This window comes from Gossypium hirsutum, chromosome D10, assembly GCF_007990345.1.
Source record: "Gossypium hirsutum isolate 1008001.06 chromosome D10, Gossypium_hirsutum_v2.1, whole genome shotgun sequence".
Classification (NCBI taxonomy): domain Eukaryota; kingdom Viridiplantae; phylum Streptophyta; class Magnoliopsida; order Malvales; family Malvaceae; genus Gossypium; species Gossypium hirsutum.
The window spans coordinates 10,641,637-10,663,830 of NC_053446.1; the positions used below are offsets into that span (position 1 = coordinate 10,641,637).

The window sequence follows — 22,194 nt, forward strand, 5'->3', positions numbered from 1 at the left end:
GAGTGTTTTGCAGGCTATTCCCACTTTTTCTATGTCGTGTTCCTTACTTCCCCTTTTTTTTTTTGTTTGGACTTGGAAAGAATTGTTGGCCGATTTTGGTGGAAGAATCATGGTAGGCGTGGGGGGATCCATTGGTGTGATTGGTCTTTTCTATGTAATTCTATGGATTTGGGCAGAATGGGTTTCCGACAGTTAACGCAGTTTAATATTGCTCTTTTGGCCAAGCAAGGTTGGCGTTTATTTAGTAATCCGAAAAATTTAGTTGCGTGTGTTCTTAAATAGAAATATTATATGAGTTGTGATTTTTTGCATTCTGAGTTTGGAACTTACCCTTTTTATTTTTGAAAAAGCATTTTGGTTGTAAAAGATTTGTTGAATTCGGGGTTGAGTTGGCATGTGGGTACGAGCTCTTATATCCGAGTCTGGGATGATACATGGATCCCCGGGCTACTTAAGACATAGATTACAAAATCATGGGGTTCATTCACCTGATCTTCTAGTTGCAGAGTTTATTGACCATGAAAATAGACAATGGAATGATACATCATTTGTAATTGTGCTGGATGACGCTACGGTAGTGAAGGTCCTCTGTATCCTTCTCGCTCGAAAGGCTCACAATGTTACTTTAGTTTGGGAGAGAAAGCTTCGGTGGAGTACTTGGTTCGCAATGTCTATCGCCTACTTTGTTGCTCTCGCTCATCTAGTGCTTATGACATTTACAAGCCTTTATTTACAAAATTATGAAATATACGACTGCCATCAAAGATTAAAATTACAACTTGACGTATATTCCGTAATTTAATTCCTAGTTTCTCTAATATGTACAACAGACGATTGCGTTCTGATGCTTGTTGCCCTCGGTGCTTGGCGGGTGCTGAGACCTTGGAGCATATTTTTCGGTATTGCCCCTCCGTTGCTGGCATTTGGATGGACCTACACGTTTCCAGGCCTAGTGAGCTTTCGGAAACATGCTTACAGGATTGGTAGTATTATATTTTTCATGTTTACACAATTGCAAATTGCAGGAGGGTTGTGTGTGACTTATGATTTATATGGAATGCTCAGAATCGCCATGTCCATGACAGTATAATCATACAGATGCATGTTCTAATTCAGAAGGTTGATTCTTACTTACTAGAACTAGATGCAGCATAGGTGAAGCTTTTCGGGCGCCAGATTGGTGCTGAACGGTTATTGTTATCAGAAATGGTCATGGTACAGTTCTAGGATCGCTGTGTAGAAATTATCTTTGATGCGGCCTTCCACTCCCCTTCCAGCACGTCCTGTGTGGGTATTGTTATTAGAAATAGTCAATGTACAGTTCTGGGATCGCACATGGTGGTCTGTAAACATACCTTTTGCCTTTGCAACTGAGGCCACTGCTTGAACCTATTTTTAGTATCTATTGTTTGAATTTCGAATCGTCTTAAACCTCAGAATGCTACAAGCTTAAAAAACCATTGGGACCAAAATAAGTCACCAACACAATAATTTGTAAATAGCTTGCATTTGTTTGAACGAACATGACCAATTCTTTTTAAATATCTATGAGCAATCCACATAATTTATTTTAATGGATAACACTTTTGCATATGTTCATTTCCATTGCCTTTACATCTATTGACATTTGAATTTAGTGAGCTAATTATGTTTACATTAGGAATAAGCAGTTAGTTAGGTATCACTCTTAAGTTGCATGTGAGGTAGTTCTTCTACGAGTTTTATGTTTAACTGCTATGTGACTAAATTGTCTGATTTGGTCCAAGAGTCGTCTTTTCTTTGACATGTTTGATGTGTTTGCTTGAGGACAAGAAGATAGTTAAGTGTGAGGGAATTTGATCTACTATAATTTGATATGACAAATTAGGCTTTCTCAGTATACTTAAGAAGCTTATTCTTGAGCAAAGTAGTGTCTTTTGCATAGGTTTTTGTAATTTTTAGATTTTAAGTTAATAAGTGAAAATGTCTCGTTAATATTATGACATTTCAATAAATAATAAAAGAAATTATTGTAAATCATTATTATATTTTGATATATGAAATATAAATTTTAAATATTGTTAAGAAATTAATTATTTGTAAAATTTTATTTGAATATAAAAATTATATTTTAAAATATTAAAATATAACTATTACAAATTCAAATGTACAAGGTTTTATATTGAAATAAATTTCAATAAAAAATTGTATATCAATATAAATATTACATAAAATACATTGAATTATAAATAATGATTAAACACGTTATTTGACTACCATCAAATGTTGGATAAGAAAATTTAGATTCGAATTTTAGAGATAATATATTGAGAGGGACAATAATGTCTTTTTGAAATTTAATTATTTAAAAGGCATTTAAGATTTTAAAAAAAATTATATTTCATATATCATTATATTAAATTATTTAAATATTATTTATGATTATATTTTAAATATCATCTAAATTTTTAACAACACTATTAAATGTTAAAATTTAGGAAACCCAATTTTATAAAATAATTTTCAAATCAGACTTTTTCAAAAACACTTTCTTTACCCTAGCAATATTACCTATAATTCATATATAACTAATAACCTCGCGTAATAATAACATGTCATTCTATATAACCAAAGTTATTAAACATGTCAAAAATCTGTAATACCAAAAACATTAGTCACTTTGACAATATTAAAATGTTAAATTCCTTTCTTTTTGGTGAAAATAAATAAATAGAACAAAATTAGACTCAGCTTTCTATCGCACACCAATTTGACAAGATTTTCTACAAGTAAATATTTTTCTTGAGGAATATGATGAATACTCCAACGATTTATTCTTTGTAAGAACCGATGAATTCTTTTAACGAGAGTAGAATTAGAATAACTAGAGGAGCCTTTCTGAATTGCGATATAAGCTTCAAGATAGTCAGATTGAATTAAAACTTAATCGAAGCAACAATTTGTAATAAGCTTCAGACCATCCAAATAAAATTTAAAATTTATGTGCTTTTTAAGATTTAAAATTGTAACCCTAATGGTAACTCTTTAAGTTCATTTAATTTTGCTATTTCAAATTATCACTTGTTATTTCCGTATATTACTAAAAAAACAATTAATAAATTCAACTACTATTGTTTGTGTTAAAATTGAAATAATCAAAATTCAAAAATGTATAGAAACTAAAAATGATCCAATTAAAAACACATACTAAATCTATAACTTTACACATAATATAATTGCTATCAGAAAAAGTACAAAACTAAAATTAACTAATTCAAAAAATAAAACTAATAGCACAATTTAACCTAAAAGAGTTTACCTGTCGTACTCATTGTGTTTTTTTTTTCCTTTTATATATCATATCCAAAATTATCATGCACTGATTAAAGGGAGACCAAGGCATGCTGGTCCAAACTCTTCATGAGGATTTTTCTTGACTTGCTAGTACACAACATTTTTTTCAGGCATTGATGTAAGGATCTCTCTCTTAAGGACCCTTAAAATACATGAAAGAGCTTTTAGAAATTTGGACACACCCACATTTGAGACACATAACAATATCTGACACTCGTATCCTAAATCAAGGTATGATTATCCTGGAGTGTACCATATATAAATTACAAATTGAACTAAATAAAACTATCATGCTAATTCCTATTTTTTTTTCGTTTAAAAAAGTTTGATGATAACCATGCCTAAACAAGCTACTTCCTGTTCTACATCCCTCTCTAAATCCTCATCCAACAACATTGTAATTCTAATTCCACTAAAGGACTGGTCTACAGTTCAGTTGATACATGATTCAAATCAAAGAAAAACCTAGCAAGCCATCGATACCTTCGGAACCATGATTCATGTTCTTCCTGGAGCATCACTTTCCACTAGGTGGCTTTGCATGATTCATATGCTTCCTGGAGCATCACTTCCAGCAGGTGGCTTGCGATTCAGATAGCGGATCACAGCATCCTCAACCCTGTTAGAACCACCAAAAATGAACTTGATTATGTCTTTCATAGTTTTTCGGAAATTCTATTATCACCTTTATTGTTATCATTAGGTTCTTAGACTGCAAACAGATTTATCTTTCTCAAATACTGCAAGAGTTGTCACGTGTCAATCAAAAGATTTTAAGATTAAGTCTCGAAGCTTAAACAAGATGCAGGCGTGAATGAAGTAAAACATGATGATCCGCCACCCGCTTGTCTATTGTTTCACATATGAGCTCTAGCAAAGAACAAAAAATCTCAAGTAATAACAGTACTCACCACTCGGCGATGAGAGGGAAGAATTGGTAAACAGTTTAGACAAGGCACAAGCAAATATGATAGAAGGGTCAATCAAAGACTCAGGTTTCTACCAAATCATTTTGAATTCAAGAATCAAGATAGTATCAGTAGCAATGGCTGCATGTCTGAAGTGATAGGCTAGGCAGCTACAGTTCCTAACTAGAGCTAAATGATACATAACAACAGTACCTGCAAGTCAGTAACAAAACAGAAAAAAAAAAGAGCTTACCAAGATTGGTTAAAGAAATCTGATCGCCGCTCTTTTTCAGCACTTCGACTAGGTTCTCCAGCTACCATTTTCAGATCCTGGCTCTGAGACTGAACTAAAGCATTTATAAATTCTACTGGAGATTGACTGAATCCTAGGAAGAATGCACGTCTTCTACAGTGGTCATGAATTTTCCTTATGGTAGCACAGATTGCTTCATCACAAGCATCAATCTCTTTGCTCTTCTCTCCATTTGCCAACAGAGCAGACAATTCCCTCTGTATAGGAAAGGGCACATCAACTACCACATCATAGCATGCATTTCCAGCAGGACTATTCCCGGAAAGCTTGATTTTATGCTCCAAATGTATGGGTGGTGGTGGAGACAAATGCTGCGATATCTTCTGTGAAACCATGGTAAATTTCACTCTGTCTTCCCCAAAAACTTTCTGAAGCTGTGCATCACAATTAAAAAAGGACGGATCGTATGGGTTCTGAAGTTTTCTAGCCTTCACATAATGCCAAATTGCAGCTAGAATTCTGGGGCGCGTATCAACCTCAATGCCAAGGACTTCCATTAAAGCTGAAGAAAGCTTAAACTTTTCAGGTACATAATTCATTTCCAACCTTATATTCACAGTGAATTCCTTTTCCCCTTTTCTCTTCACCTCAAAACCTTCTTGTGGTGTGGGAGATCGAGCATGTTCCCATATAATGATATGATTATCTGGATATAATCTCTGGTCCAAAGAGATAGTCACTCTTTTGAAGAAAGACGAAAATTTCGGGTAAAAGGGGTTTGTTTTATTAACAAACCCAGGCTGATCTGGATCTATCCCTCTTCCAAGATCCTCCCAATAATTTTAAGGGTCCACATAGGGGGCTCTGCGTTAGGCTTCTTTGGAATTGTCTGAAGCTGATTAGCAAATGTATTGAAAACATATATTCGAAGAGTTTTCTGAACACTAGGAGGGTTTTTAAGTGCTTCTTGGATGTCAACTTTTTTCCGAGCAACCGCGGCATCAACACGTGTCTCAAGGTCAAGAAGCTGGGTATACAAAGCAGATTCGGGAAGAATTGCAGCCACTCTTTCTTGTAACTGTTTGTCAGGAAGCTTCTGCTTCTTTCTTCGCGCGGCAGGTGTAAGTTCCATCATTCTCAAAGGGGACATTGTGTTTGTCATCGGAACACCAGGAGGACGCATAGGGGGCCTTTGAAAGATCCTCTTCACACTTGCACTGCCAGGAGTAGAAAAGGATGGCGAAGACGAACCTATATTACCAATGCCAGCATTTTGAGCTTGGTTAAGGGACAAACTTTGAGCTTGAAGTTGTGCTTGGAACTGGGCATGAGCTACCTGCCCTTGAGCTTGAGCAAGGGCCTGAGCTTTTGACTGAGCCAATGCAAGGGCCTGAGCTTGGGATAGCTGAAACTGAGCTTGAAAACCAGCACTAAGTTGTGCTTGTGCTTGTGCTTGTGCTTGCGAGAATACAGGGTTTCCAGGCATCCCCGCATTACTGAAGGGAGACGAAGACGCTCCAAGGCTCTTGGGGGGATTATTGTTGTTCATGGACATCCCAAATCTAGTTCACTTAGGCGAAATATCAAACACCTATCAAGCCTAAAGCATTCAGAACAAGTAAATCCCGAGCTACCTCAGCAAATTCCCAATAATAAAAAGCACCAAAATAAGCAAAATTTTCCTTCAAAATCGAACCTTTAGAAGTTGAACCCTAAAGGGTACCTACACCCTCAAAAGGCCCTAATTTTTGCAAAAGCCACAAAGACACAGAATTCGAACCAAATCTTACCAAAAAAATTGAGGAAATGAAGGGAAAATAAAGATAAAAAGTGCGCGAAACAAAGAACTCCAATTTTACAAAATTAGATAAAGGGGAGAAAGGTGAAAGTAAAAGAGAGGAATTAAGAGGGAACGAACAACGTAACAAATAAAAAGGAAAAAAAAGAAGAAAAAACCTTCTGTGCAATAGTCTTACGAAAGATTGAAGAGATTTGGAAGGTATAGGCTTTTGCGGTTTTGGCTTCTCTTCCAGCAAACCAAGACTTTGAGCTATAGAGAGAGAAAACGAAAAACAGACTTCGCTATCGCTGCTTCGTTTGCTACTCTTCTCTCTCTCTCTATACCATTTACCAGCAACAAAGCCCCGACCGACCCGTATCCGATGCAAAAGGACCGGGCTTCTTCATTATTATGGATCGGGTTAGTTACAACACATTAAATTTTTTTTACATAAGATATGCCTTTAATAGTAACCTTCTACATTATCAGGTATTTGTCTAAGCTAGAATATTTTTTGAATAAAATTATTATACTTGAAAAATACGAAGCCTAGATTTAAAATTTAATGCGCTAACTCAACTTAGCATGATTTGTTTTTTAAGTTTATAATATATATATTTTTTATGTATTACATAATTTATTACACATAAAAATTAAATTATAGTAATATATAATACTATATTCTTTAATGAAAATTTTGAGATTAAGTTAGAGTCGAATTTAAGTAAAATTCTCCGATCTATTATTATATATTACTAAAATGCTCCTCTTTTAATATTTTAAAATTATAATTTTCTTTCTTTTTTTTGTGAATTACAGAAAGAAAGAAAAGACGCGATTCGAACCCAAGTCACACTTGAGACGATAAACACCCTAACTATAATCTTTTAATTTTATAAGATTTTACAACATATATAATTTTATAAATATTTTTATTTTTTATTACATCTTAATTTTATAAAATTTAACACGATATAGAACTTTTTCTTTGTGTAAAATTCGGGTTTCACACCAACGAGGCAGGATTGAGAAAATCATTTCGGGATTTGAATGGGAGTTAGTGGTAATATATTAAATAGGGTTTGGGATGAGGTAAGTTTGGATATTTATTGAAAATTTGGATTAGGGTTGACAAAAAATTATCCTAACCAGTCACGTTGCACATTATAAGTTGAAAAAATCCCTAGGGGAGAGGGAGATGGTTTCTTTGATAGATGCATGGAAATTCACCGATTCTGCTCTGTTTCACAAAATGAATAATTCACTTATAAATCTAAATGATAAATTTTCTTTTTAAAAGAAAAGCTTCATCTCTGGTCCCACTTTCGCTTCCCTTCTCACAGGAAATATTGTAAAAAGCCCCCATATTTTAAGCCTGGAAATTTTAGTTGACAGTTCCAAGTGCAAGGAATTATATACATAAAAGAAAACCAGTAACCTTTTTCCCTCTCCTTCTGCTTCTTTATCTTCTTCCTTTGTCTTTATATATATAATTGTATAGCCATTGATTTTAGCCTCAAAGAAATACCCAAAAAAGAACTAGCAAGTTATGGCTCCTACTGAACTCTTACGTTTGGCCTCCTTGAGCTTATTACTCGCCTTGGTGGTCCAGCCTCATGAAGCATATGGCTCGACCCGTGGCTCGTTCCTCAGCAATGATGGTTCAGCAGCAGTCAGTGGGATATGCGCCACCTCGGTGACTATCCATGGTTACAAATGCCAAGAACATGAAGTATGAACAACATTGATACAAAGTTTTCGGTTGGTGTTACTTTTTGATTAATTAATTAACTGTTTTTGCAGGTGAAAACAAAAGATGGATATATCCTTAGCATGCAAAGAATTCCAGAGCGACGTTTTGAAGGGAACGGTAATGCTGGAACCAAGAAGCAGCCTATACTCATACAACATGGTGTCCTTGTGGTGAGTCCTCCACCCAATATTCGAGTATCTTGAATTGAGTTTAATATCAAAACAAAGGTAGTCTTTGGGTGGGAAGGGAAAAATGGATGAGTAAATTAAAAAGTTAAAAGGCTCAAATAAAGAAGAACATGTACCGTGCACTCAATTTGTCGACCCAAGACGACACTTTAATTCGCCCCATTCAAGGATAACTTTTTTAAAATTTAAAGAAAAGATTAGGCTTGATTTACGCACCGAAACTGATGATGGCATGAAACGGGCCACGTTTAGATGCATGATTATTGTGTTATTTGGGTTGGTTTGTCAGGATGGAATGACATGGCTCCTGAATTCACCACTACAAAATCTACCAATGATTTTGGCTGATAATGGATTCGATGTCTGGATTGCCAACACCAGAGGCACCAGATTCTGCAGAAAACATGTTTCCCTTGATTCCGCCCAGCCGGTTTTCTTCTTTCCTTTCCTGTTTTTTTCATCTGTAATAAAAATGTCAAAAAAACTTAAAACTGATTGCTGAAAGTGGCAGGAGTTCTGGAATTGGTCGTGGGATGAACTGGTGAGTTTCGATCTACCAGCTGTTTTTGCTTTGTCTTCAACCAGACACAGCAGAAGATTCATTACATTGGTCATTCCCTGGTGAGATGTCCCACTCTTTTTTATTTGTCTTCAAATACAACATTCAACATGAACAACAATACGAATATAATGGGGACATTGTGATTGACAGGGAACTCTTATAGGTCTGGCATCATTCTCAGAGGGGCATCAGGCAGACACGCTGAAATCCGCAGCGTTTCTAAGCCCGATCGCATACTTGAGCCACATGAATACTGCACTTGGCATGGTTGCTGCTAAAGCCTTTGTTGGTGAGGTCCGTAAGTAAGGAACACTCTCTTCATTCAACATTTAACAACACTATACTAATGTTTTAAACATTTCATTGGTTTTGGCAAGCAGATCACTACTTGGTTCGGAGTAGCTGAATTCAATCCAAAAGGGTGAGAATCAATAGCTCAAAACCTGTTTTTTTTTCTCAGGGACTAAACCCTCATTCTAACTATGTTTAACGATTTAAAATAAGGGTGGGAACATAAGATTACGGCTATAATAGCATCAGTTATGTTCACAAACACAACCCAACCGAAAACGATTTCATGTGAATCAAGAGCTTAGTTCCTGTTTTTCTCTGCTCTTGACAGACAGAAGGCATCAGCTTTTCTCAAGCGTTTATGCAATTACCCTGGGGTTGACTGCTATGACCTGTTAACTGCTATTACTGGTACTAAATCCATGCTCAACTTCTTCAATCTTAATGCTTGCAATACCCGATACACAGCTTTCCTATGTTACTCGAACTCGGATGTAACTAATATATTTGTAGATTATAAGATTCATTATTTGACTACAATCAAATCAATGCATAGGAATAGAATTAGTTGTGATAAAATATGCTGAATTCATTTTGTTATTGTAAATTCAAGGAAAAAATTGCTGTCTCAATTTTTCAACCGTTGATCTTTTCATAAAGAATGAGCCTCAATCCACAGCAACCAAAAACATGGTTCACTTGGCACAGAGTGAGTCTATGAAACCCAACTCTCCTTGTAGCATTTCCTCCATGTTGTTTGCATACGTGAAACTCGGGTTCTAGAACGTATCTCTTACATTATCTTCGGGATTTGCTGTCGTCCTCATGTACGTATAGTCCTTTTCAGACTTACTTAAGAGCTTAATAAGCGTACGCTAGAGTAACGATCAAATCCCGATACGTAATGTCCTGGAACCCGGTTTTTCCATCATCTATATGATGATGTTAGATATGTGTTCTAGCCTTTCAGAATTGTCATAAACGAGACTTGTAAATGACTAAAGAGTAGGAGATGAAAGTTACAGCTGTTCGAGACGGAGTTATAGCGAAATACAACTACGGCAGACCGGACTATAACCGGATGCACTACGGAGAAGCCAAGCCACCAGTTTACAACATCTCCGCAATCCCACGAAACCTTCCCATCTTCATCAGCTACGGCGGCCAAGACGCTCTTTCAGATGTTAAAGATGTTCTACTATTGCTGGACAGCCTCAAGTTCCATGATGAGGACAAGCTCATGGTTCAGTTCATCAAAGATTACGCCCATGCCGATTTCATCATGGGAACCAACGCCAAGGATATTGTATACAATCAAGTCCTTCGGTTCTTCAAAAATCAACAATGATACGTTTTGCACAATCTAGTCTGATCGGATTTTCTGAACCAGCTGCTTCTATTATCTGTTTGGTAATAAAACCAAGCAGATTCTATGTATCAATCTGTACTAAACAGGCATCGGTCAAAATGTGGACAAACCTCGCCATGTCTCCATTTAACAAAACTCGAACTCGAAATTTTATTCAAATGTATTTAACTGCTTGCCACTGTACTGAATAGGCATCGGTCAAAAATTAAATTATGATTTTAGTTTTTTGGGTTTAATTCTTCTATTTTAATTAAGTATTATTTAATTTCTTTAATTTTATAATATTATTAATTAATCTAAATAGTTATATGGGTAAACTATTAAAATAGTCACTTTTGTTTATTTTAGATTATATTTCAGTCACTTATATTTGAAATATTACGTTTTAGTCACTTACATTATCGCGTTGTAACATTTTAGTCACTGAGCCGTTAATTGCCTTTAACGGTGTAATTGTAAGTTGACGTGGCACGTTAAATTATCATTTCAAATAATACTTTTAGGTTAATTTATACAATTCGTCCTCATTTTTTTCATTTTAAACAATTTAATTTTTTTCTTTTATGTTTTTTTAACTTTCTTTTTTTTTTTCATTCTCTTCTATTTCTCCCTCTGTTTTCCCCCCTTCTCCATTTCTTTTAACATAATTTTTCTATGTTTGCCATTTGTTAAAACTAGTCCTTATACTTTTATTATTATTTTTTGAACAATTTAATTTTTTCGAGTGAGGCAAGCTTGCAGACTAGTTTTAATAAATGGAAAATATAGAAAAACTATTTAAAAGAAATAGAGAAGGGAGGAAAACAGAGGGAGAAGCAAAAGCAAAATGGAAAATAAATTAAAAAAAAGTTAAAAGAATATAAAAGAAAAAAATTAAATTGCTCAAAATAAAAAAAAATATATAGGGACCAATTGTAGAATTTAACCTAAAATTTTCGTTTGAAATGACGATTTAACATATCAGGTCAACTTACTATTACACCGTTAACGGTAATTAATGGCTAAAAGACTAGAATGTTACAACACGATAATGAAAATGACTAAAACGTAACATTTCAAACATAAGTGACTAAAATATAACTTGAGACAAACAAAAATAACTATTTTGATAGTTTATCTTAGTTATATCGATAACTATTTTAGATAAATGTTAACTAGTTTTAGTTCTTTTTCTTATTGTTTAACTAGTTTTCTATGCTGTGTGATGCAAGGGTTAATATTGCATTTTATAAAACTATTATTATTTAAATAAGGAGGTATTAATTAAAAATATTAATGATATAATATTCAAGAGATATAAACAACTTAAAGAATATACTTAAATTTAAAGTATAAAATAATATTTTAAAAAAAATAAAATGCAGGCAAATAATTTTAGTTGAAAATTTCAATAAAATATAATCAAGCATTTTTGTTTCCTTTAGTCTAGTCAACAAATAAAATTTAAAAGATATATTATTAAAACATTAATATAAAGTAGTATTCTAAAAAAAATTATTTTTGAATGCTTTAACTTAAATTCAAATTTATATTGTGAGAAGTAAATATTTTTTAAAATATCCGTGAGAAGATCACTATGTATTAAATGGTTTTCTTACTCGTGTCATACACGAACCTACTGTATGTATAAATTATTTAAAATATAATATATAGTTCGCTTTTAAAATTATTGTTGTATAGTTTTTTTCTATTTGTATTACTTACAGTAATTGAAAGCTTTCTTCTTTAATCCCAAACATTGATCATCAGACCAACTTGAATATAAGATATGTTATTCTACTTGCCAATAGATATTGATCTACCGTATTAATCATTGAATCGTTGATGAAACTTGCTAGTCAAACTTAAAAAGAAAATTTAACAGTCCAATTATTTAAATTAAAACTTTTGAATAGTTTAGTGATTTAAATAAAAAATTTTAAATAACTCGGTAACCATTTTATAATTTTTGAAGTTAAAATGATCAATTTAGTAATATTAGGTATACTTTACCACAAATTATTTTAACAAAATTTTTTATTTTTTTTCTTCTTGTTTAATATTCCTTTTCCTACTTTTAACGAATTTTTTTGGGTCCTTTTATTAGTGTTTAATATTCCTGTTTTTACTTTTAATAATTAGGGTAAATTATATTTAAAAAATTAAATTATTAATAAATTTACGTTTTAGCTACTCAACTTTAAAACATTAGAAAATAATCAGAAAACTATTCTAAAATTTTCATTTAAACCTCTCATGAATCGGAAGTTTGTTGATCATATAAAGCTGAATCACCAAACTTAAACTAACTAAGGAGGCGTTTGGTTGGGGGGAATGCATGCGTATTCCCCCCTATGCAGCGGGCCCACTACCAAACGGCTGTTTGGTTCGCTGTATTCGGATTCCCCCGAATCGGTTACTGGCCTCTTACCCTTATTGCGCGTAATAGGCATTACGCTCCCTCAGCGCCGATTAGCTATTCCGCCCCCTTTTCATCTTTTGTTTTCCATTTTCTACCCTCATCATAAAGCTTCCATTTTCTGCCCGATTCTCCCACGTTTTCTTGCACAGGTAATTTCTTTTCCCTTCCACTCACTCTGCCATCGGTTCTTGTTCATCGTTCCTTTTATTTTCTTCATTTTATCAAGAACGAAAAACCGATTTGTGGAGGTATTTTCACTGTTCCCTTAAAATCGCTTTTCTTTCCAGAGGTATTTTAGCAGCTCGCACTCTTCCCCGATTTCCTCATTACAGGTTAGTTTTCCTTTGGCTCAAATCGCCAATATTTGTTTCTTTTGACAGATAATTTTGGGCTTTTCTTTGATGCATGTTCGATTGACAAAATTGTTCAATCCTTAAGCTAAATAGTTTTATGGGTTGCGTTGTGATTGAAGAATATTTGTTTCCTGAAGCGAAATAGTTTTATGGGTTGCGTTGTGATTGAAAAATTGTTCAATCCTTAAGCTAAAACTGTTTGTATTGCAATATTTGTTTCGGTTCTTGTTTATTACAGAGAATTGAAGGAAAAAAATTGACATGCTTTTGCATTGTGATTGTGCTCTTATCTCGTTTTCTGGGTTTGCCTTGTTTTTTATATGTATTTTATTCCAAAGGTTTTGCCTTTTTCCATATCTTTTACCAGTATTGATTGATTGTTCTTGGAATTTCACTTATTGCGTGCACCAAATTCTGGATTTTTGTGTGTTTATATCTGTTGGTTAATGGGGTTTTCGTTGGTTCGTTTGATACTGATTCAGATATTAGCTTCTTGTTGCTAGTGACTAGAAGATGAAACTGGAAATTGTTGTAATTGTTTTGCTATTGTTCTTGATTTGTTCTGGTTCCTGCTTGTTTTGGGGATTATTAATTGAAAGTATAGTAGGATATAGTTCTATTCTTCTTTAGATTTTGAAATCAAATGCTGGATATTGGATGACTGACACAAACATGGAATTATTACCATAGGAAAATGTCTAAAAGTCAAAACAACTGAAGTGTTTTACCTTGCTGTTAGAATCATGTGATTGCTAATCAAGTTGTTTCGGATTCCATAACTATTGCTTGCATTGTGCAAGGAATGCTTGGCAAAAGCTGGGGAACATGAGTCCAGAGGCGGCTATGGAGCAGTATGTTGCCCTTGTTTCAGATAAAGTTCCGGGGTGGACGAAAGATACTTCCGATGTGAGTCTCCTGTAGGCTTTGTTTGATTTCTTTGGTGACTTCTTTTACCGAGAATATTTTGGATTGACACGAATATTTGTATAGGGAGAGCGGAAATTAGAATCTGCAGACCAAGGCGTTGCTGGTTCTGTGGCTCCTGATATAGATTCATTTCCAGATAAGCAGGCCATTTTTATGCATGAAAGGTGGTTTGATATTGGCAATCCTCTATTATCTTTTCACTAATGTCATTATTTATCATACTGAAAATGTTGAGCCACTTGTTTCATGTCCTGCAGGAATGCAGACTCGAATACTGCTCCAGCAGGTGGTGACATAACTGAGAGCGTAAGCCTTGAGAAGCAGGTATATATTTCATTTCGCCTCCTCCCTTTGGAACGTATGTAGAATGAAAAGGACACTAGAGGACCTAAATGTTTCGAGATTTATAGTCATATATAAAAAATACGTAAAACACCGAGCTCTTAAGGAGGACACTAGAGGACCTAAATGTCTCGAGAATATTGTCTTTTTATATATATATTTGATGGTTTGAAATTATTTATATCAAATGATGTTAAGATGTTTTTAATTACTTGGAAATTTGATGGGCATGATCTGCTTGAATATTTTTTCTTGAAGTACCCATGTCCAGCACTTGTGTCCAACATACTGACTTTATAGCTCAATTCACATGTTTTCTGTTGCCTTAGACCTTGTCATGCTACTTCTAGCAACAGAGTGCTACTTTATTATCTATATTTAGATAATTATACATAGAATGTATAAGTTTAGATTATTATACATAGAATGTCCTAATAAAGATATCAAGAATTTCACATTACACTTTTTGCACAAATCTGAGTGTTGTTTATCTAATTGAGCATTGAAATGCATAGCTATTTATGGTCACTTCCACTTGTTTTCCCCTCCATTTGAGGTTTGCATTTTCTTTGAGACCATAATGTAGTTAGAAATAAATAAAAAACAATCACTGTCTTTTACAGCAACTTCTATAATCCTTTGGTTGAAACTCATGAACTATTCAGAGATGTGAAACTGTCAAGTTGTATACGGTCAGAAGTTGATGCATGTCTGTGTGTGTATGTATTGTTTGATTGTATAATTTGGAAAGAGTGAAAATGTAGCTATGCCATGTTCTATATTCTTCTTATTTCAGGGGCTATAGATTTAAGCAATTAATTGAACTTAATTTTAAAGCACAAGTTACAAACATAACTGGTAGGCATGTGTTCTGTTTTGATGTTGTCAATATTTCTATCAGAAGCATATGTTCTGTCATCCAGCTTTAATTCTAGTTTATTCTTGTACTTTTCCTTTGCTACATGGAACTTAAGTAGGTTACAATAATTTTTAATAGGTACATTGTGAAGTAAGAGGGAGTCTTGAACCTTGAGATGTGGGGAAACCTTGAGATCAATTGAATGTGGGGAAGAACTTTGCAGATTTAAGAGCCTTACCAAGATCAATTGGAAACCTTGAGATGCTTGAAGAGTTGGACATAAGTGACAACTAGATCAGAGTTTTACACGATTGTTTCAGATTATTGTCGAAATTGAGAGTTTTCCGAGCTGATGAGACTCCCTTGGAAGTTCCACCAAGAGAAGTAATCAAATTGGGTGCTCAGGTAATGCTAATCTGGCTACAAATTTAACTTGCTGGGACCTTTCCTGTTTGATTTCTTATGAGCTACTAACTCATTCAACTTCTTTCTACATTAGGCTGTTGTTGAGTTCATGGCTGATCTCGTTGCCAAGAGGGATACCAAGGCAGCACCACCAAAGAAGGAGAAAGGTTTTTGGTTCAGGATTTGCTCGATTTGTTGGCCGTTCCGGACCGCAAATACGGACGACAACATGTAACCAATGAATTACTACTACAGTTTTTTCTTTTTAGCCCCTTGTATATATCTCAAAAATGTTTTGGTTTCTTGTCAAAATGTGTGTGTGTGTGTTTTCTTATGCCAGTTCCATTACTTTGTAAATTATTTGTGAGATTGGTGAGCTTTTCTGCAAAGTTCAAAATCCTGATTGCTTGCAAGTGTTTTCAGATTCAAGTGAAGTGAAAAACCTACAATTGTAAATCTTTTGGCATCTATTCTATAGCATCCAAATTCTACTTTTAGTATAAATTTTGCTTCTAAATGCATCTGTCCTATGTATTGCTGTTGTACAAGGGAACTGAGTGAGGAATGAAAAAACATGTGAACAGTTGGAATAGAATTTAGCCACCAAGAACAAATATACATAAAAAAAGGGAATAAATTCTTTTTAAAGAATTTGTTTAGTTGTTCCATGTGGTTTCTTCTATTCAGAAAGTAGGTGAAAAATAAAAAATACAGTAAATTTTTTCAAAGTCTAAAAATTATTAAAAATCAGAAAAATATATAAAATTCTCAAAAATAAAATACAAAATAAACAGAAAATCTCAAGAAAAAACAGAAAAAAACACAAAATAATAAAGATATATAAATACATATGAATTTACAAAAATATAAACACTAAATTTATCTTTATTCCTTTTAAATATATGAATTATTTATATGTTAATTTATCTTATATATCATTTACTATTATTTTATTTATAATATTTTAATTGTATACTATAAATTATTAGCATTTTAATCGTATAAATTCTTCATTACTATATTTATCTCTATGCTATTAATTATTCACGAAATATTAATTATACATAATATATTATTAGGTTATAGTTACACGAGAGTTCGTTGATTTTTGCTAGGTAAATACACATTCAAACTTTAGATTAAATTATATATTTTTATTAAATTATATTTAATAATAATTATTTTAAATTATATTTTATAGTATTATATATTATGATTTTAGTAAATTCATATAAGAATATTTAATATTAAGAATTTTATTAAATTATATTTAATAATAATTTTTATTAAATATAATTAAATTATTTATTATTTATATTAATAATCTTATTAAATTTTAATAACAATAATAATAATAATCTACCTAAAAAATTTCTGCTAAAGGTATTCTAATCATTTTAATTTTTTTTCTTAAGCTATTCCATTCAATCAAACACAAGAATATCATTACGCCTCTATTCCATTCCATTCAACTAAATAATTAAATTAGCTATTACGCCTCTATTCCATTTAATTCTTTAGTTTGGGTTTTAAGCTTTTTGAGTGAGAGAGACAGATAGAGAAGACAGCATTGGCACAGTCTCTCTTTACTTCGTATATTTGATTCAACTGTTGAGTTGGAATTTCTAGTTTTTTCTTTATTATTTTTCGATATTTTCAGGTTCGAATTTTCCCCCCATTTTAACGATGCCAAAAGAGAAGACCTCCATAGATTACGTTCTGGAGAAGGCATCGAGGCCTCATTTCTCAGGCCTCCGTAGCCCAACCGCCACCGCCACCTCCACCGCATTGTCTGACGCCAATGGTCCTCGTCAGCCCTTCGTCATGGGTATTCCTCAATTCTCTCCTCTTCTACACAAACAAAGAAATAGAACATTTCTCTTTGAATTGTTTTTTCTTTTTGCTGTAATTAGCTGTTTTCGCCGTTTTTGCTCTGAAAATATGATTACTTAAAATTAAATTACAGGAAGCTTTTTATTTTTTATATTGTAATTGTACAGGGGTTTCAGGAGGTACCGCTTCTGGTAAGACGACAGTCTGCGATATGATTATCCAACAGCTTCACGATCACCGTGTTGTTCTTGCCAATCAGGTTCAAATTCAAGTTAATTTGTTCATCTTATAACTGAAATTTACCAAACTTTTTGCTCACATTTCTATTCTTTATGGATGAAGGATTCATTTTACCGTGGTTTAACTACTGAAGAGTTAAAACGCGTGCACGAGTATAATTTTGATAATCCCGGTATATTAATATTGTTTGCTGAATTTTGTTGTCTCCTTTTATATTGGATGCTATTGTTTTGATCATGCATTGGTTTTTTGGGTTTTTATAGATGCTTTTGATACCGAGCAGCTTCTGGGTTGTATTGAGAAGCTCAAAGATGGTCAATCTGTTCAGGTCCCAATCTATGATTTTAAACGTCATCAACGATCTTCAGATAGTTTTTGACAGGTAGTTAGTTTGTTTTTGAAATTTGCATGATGATGATTGAAAAATCTACTAGTATTCAGTTGAGAACTTGTAACAGTTGTTTTGGCCATGTCTGTTTCAAATTTTAAGTAATGCACTAATGCTTACACTTGAATTTTCCTTTTCTTTGCCCTTTTAATTATTGAGTTCTCTATGGCTTTGTAAAATATCTAAATCCATTGATGATAATGCAATAAATTGGCAAGCTTATATGGGTTTGTTCTTTGTTTAACCATTGCCAGGTGAATGCTTCTGATGACATAATTTTGGAAGGAATTCTTGTTTTCCATGACCAGTGTGTTAGGAACCTTATGAATATGAAGATCTTTGTTGACACAGGTTTGACCTCTTTTATCTAGTTCCTTACCATCTTTGTATCCTCTGATGATTGTTTTAGAGATGTTTATACTTAATAATTTATTTAAGGTGCTAGATCCTTTCTTTACTTAACATCATGCATAGCTATAAAGGTTAAACAACTTATAGCTGTTGCCAACCACTCAAACCAAAATAAATTTTAATAACAGGAAACATAAGATCGGTACAAACAAAATAGAAATCTAATGTCTATCAAGAGAAAGGTGATTGAAGTCCTAGCTGATCTAGAAACTCATGTATAAAACAAAGCTACAATTAAAATTTGAATTTAATTGCTAACTACTAACTGTTCTGAACTGTAATAGCTTGAGGCCCTCCAACTAGTAGAAGATTAAATTTTATCAGTGGTTATTTCCAGAAGCCTATCAACTATTCGAAGAATCTTAAATTTGGGTTCTTAGATCTGCAGGGGTTTTCATTGATAAATTACCCTTAGAATTCCATTGCTTCACTTAGTTGAATGAATTTGCATGCATTTGTTTTGTGGCTTGAACTTATATTTACAATGGTGCATCTGTTGTTTTTCCTCTGACCATGTATTTCTTTCTTACTCTTATGGTCTCTAATGGTTCTCTATTTTATTTGGCAATTTATTACTTGTAGATGCTGATGTGAGGCTTGCTCGTAGAATAAGACGAGACATGGTTGAGAGGGGTAGGGATGTAAGCTCTGTTCTTGAACAAGTAAGCTGGTTCATACCAAAATTCTCTTTGTAATTTCATACTTGAAAACCTGGAAGACATTCTGCATCTTTTAATTTTTCGTGTTTGGAATGGTGTGTCGGTTGTATTGAAGCCCTGATATAAAAATCTGGAAACATAAACAGTGTTGTTTGTAGATTTGAAACAGAACATGTACTTGTTCTCTTAACATTCTATTCCATTAAAATACTTATGTGAACTTTTGGTTAATGTGCCTCCTTAGTCCTTGCATTAATTCTTCCAACATTTTGATAATTACATTGTGGATGTGTTATTTTTGCAGTATGCAAAGTTTGTCAAGCCTGCATTTGATGGTTTTGTTCTGCCATCAAAGAAGTATGCTAATGTCATCATCCCCCGAGGAGGTGAAAATCATGTTGCCATTGATTTGATTGTGCAACATCTCCGCACTAAGCTTGGTCAGCATGATTCTGCAAAATATATCCCAATGCATATGTAATTCTGTCAATATTTCAGGTTATCTGGTGTTTTATCTCTAACTTATTTCAATCACAACTTGTTGAAGTACATATAGTTTTTTCCCATTAGACTTATGATGCCACTTGTATGCTTTAAGTTATTCCCAACTATTTTCTGTTAACCTGTAATTATTTGTTGCTTTTATGTCTGGTCTTTATATGGTCTTTAATTATTATTATTATTATTATTTTTAAATTTTTTTAATGAAATCATAAGTAATATTTATGGTGCAGATTAGAGGAATGCATACTCTGATTAGAGACCGGGAGATCTCTAAGCATGACTTTGTCTTTTATTCAGATCGGCTTATTCGTCTGGTACCTTCTGCTTTGTATATTGTGTATGAAACGTGCTTTGTTTCTGTTAAATGTTCTGAAAATGTAGCTGGAATTTTTTTTGCATTCGATTTAGGTGGTGGAGCATGGTCTTGGGCATTTTCCATTCACTGAGAAGCAAGTAATAACACCTACAGGTATGTTTGGTTAAACAATTATGTCGGTTTTTTCTTCTTTGGGTTGTTCTTAAGATGTCTTATCATGAAAGTAATTAATTTTCTGCTTACATTTGTAATTTGCTGCTATTTCTTTTCAGCATCCGTTTACACTGGGGTTGACTTTGCAAAAAGTTGTGTGGTGTTTCCATTGTTCGAAGGTTAGCTTTTGACCAGGTGTTGATTTGGTCACTTTTTTTGTTATTTGACAGCAGACCTTGTTTAATCAAAATATTGGGCGTTGAGTGATCTTTTGTTCTATATGATGAAAGTTAAGATGAATTTCTTTCTATTGTCTTGTTCTGGATATTTGGTACATCATAAATACTGCATTGATTCTAGAATTTCGTTTTAATTAGGTTGGTTGCAATTTTCTATGCTATCCTCTTTTGTATTGACTAACCAGGTTTTCTCTTATTTATTTATTACAGTGGTGAAAGCATGGAAAACGCCTTACGTGCATGTTGCAAAGGAATAAAAATTGGAAAAATTCTGATTCACCGTGATGGAGATAATGGAAAACATGTTAGTAACATTTTTGGAATCTTTATGCTGTCAGGTATTACTTATAATCTTAACTGTTAATTGTTTTTCTCGGATATTTTAGCTTATATTGAAAAGCTTCCTAAGGATATTTCAGAACGGCATGTCCTCCTTCTGGATCTTGTTCTTGCTACAGGTAAGCTTGTTCATCTTCCAAAATGAAGTCTCTGCAACATAGTTCTTCCCCATTTATTGTACTTGCTGTCACTATACTAATGCAAAAGTAGATTAAGCGAAATAAAGCTATCCTGAAGCTTTTGCACACTATGTTAGTTGGACTTGGTTGTAAGTATCGGATACCGGTATGTATCCAACACGGTTATGTTTAATTTTCTATTGGGTTTTTCCTTGAATTTGGAGGGTCTCTGGACGGTTATATCACCATACTTGTGACTGAAAAAGTGTCTGAGCTGGGTTAGAAGAAAATGAAAAGTTGGAACAACATAGGAAGTCTACAGAGAAATAATCAATTAGAAATTCTTCTGGCTATCAAATTTAAGAATCCAGGAAAACATCTGTTGTCAACTCATGTTATGATCCCTGAAAATACATGTTATTTTGTATTCTTCGATTATTAATGTGCCTTCCGATGAGAACCTGCCTTGATGACTTTCTTGTAGGGAACTCTGCCAACCACGCCATTGAACTACTCGTACAGAAAGGAGTTCCAGAATCGCACATTATATTCCTGAACCTCGTCTCTGTGAGCTTTTTCCATATTGTTGGCTGCTTATGCATCAACTATCTTGCTACCCTTCCTTCCACCTTTTCTTGTTTCCTCTCCTCCTATATACTCATCCCTCATTTTCTTTTATTCAGGCACCTGAAGGAATCCATTGTGTTTGCAAACGGTTCCCATCCTTGAAAGTTGTCACTTCGGAAATTGACGTTGCACTAAACGGGGAGTCCGTGTCATACCAGGTATGGGTGAGTTTGGAGATTGATATTTTGGTACTGATGATTGATCAACTATAGTTGGAAAGTTGCAACTATAACCAGTATCAAATGGACCAGTTGCTTGACACGGTAATATCCTAAAATACATATACACCTGATCAGCCAACTGATTAAATGCAAATTGATGTAAGACAATTCCTGCTGATTGTTCTATGCCTCTCGTTAAATTTGATGGGGCATGGCATAATGATAATCAAAGGTGTTGCTGTGATTTTCTTGAACTTTGCTTTTCGCTTTTCGGCACGGTTGGAACTTCAAACCCACTTGATGCTGCTATGTTAGGTTGCTCTAATTCTTTACATATGGGTTTGGCGATAATGACCCATTCACTTTCCGAATAAAATAATTAAATATGATGATTTTTTTTATTATTTTAATAATAGAATGAGCAAACATAGCTGATTTAAATCTGACTTTATTTCAAATTTAAATAAAAAAAAATTCAAAG

At 33.6% G+C, this 22,194-nt stretch overlaps 2 protein-coding genes and 2 pseudogenes across 5 annotated transcripts; 3 read left to right on the plus strand and 1 right to left on the minus strand.

Moving 5' to 3' along the window:
- Positions 1-3,384: 3,384 nt before the first annotated feature.
- On the minus strand, positions 3,385-6,618 carry LOC107914203 (SWI/SNF complex component SNF12 homolog). Its single transcript, XM_016843029.2, is given in 4 exon segments — positions 3,385-3,952; positions 4,495-5,314; positions 5,317-6,094; positions 6,451-6,618. Coding segments are annotated over 3 exon segments (1,626 nt in total). The 5' UTR covers positions 6,050-6,094; positions 6,451-6,618; the 3' UTR covers positions 3,385-3,879.
- Positions 6,619-7,507: 889 nt separating this feature from the next.
- LOC121222387 (triacylglycerol lipase 2-like) lies at positions 7,508-10,742 on the plus strand (annotated as a pseudogene).
- Positions 10,743-12,701: 1,959 nt separating this feature from the next.
- LOC121222388 (acyl-CoA-binding domain-containing protein 5) lies at positions 12,702-16,221 on the plus strand. 4 transcript variants are annotated; one of them, XM_041103088.1, is made up of 7 exons: positions 12,702-12,987; positions 13,126-13,170; positions 13,992-14,097; positions 14,182-14,282; positions 14,376-14,442; positions 15,458-15,724; positions 15,819-16,221. In XM_041103088.1, exons 3-6 carry the CDS (start codon positions 14,017-14,019, stop codon positions 15,491-15,493), a joined length of 285 nt encoding a protein of 94 aa, XP_040959022.1. In that variant the 5' UTR covers positions 12,702-12,987; positions 13,126-13,170; positions 13,992-14,016; the 3' UTR covers positions 15,494-15,724; positions 15,819-16,221. The 4 variants fall into 4 exon arrangements, with proteins under 4 accessions (XP_040959022.1, XP_040959024.1, XP_040959023.1 ...); XM_041103089.1 differs by having other exon boundaries at positions 12,741-12,987; positions 13,882-14,097; XM_041103090.1 differs by having other exon boundaries at positions 12,740-13,170.
- Positions 16,222-17,233: 1,012 nt separating this feature from the next.
- On the plus strand, positions 17,234-21,967 carry LOC107914204 (uridine kinase-like protein 1, chloroplastic; annotated as a pseudogene).
- Positions 21,968-22,194: the final 227 nt, after the last annotated feature.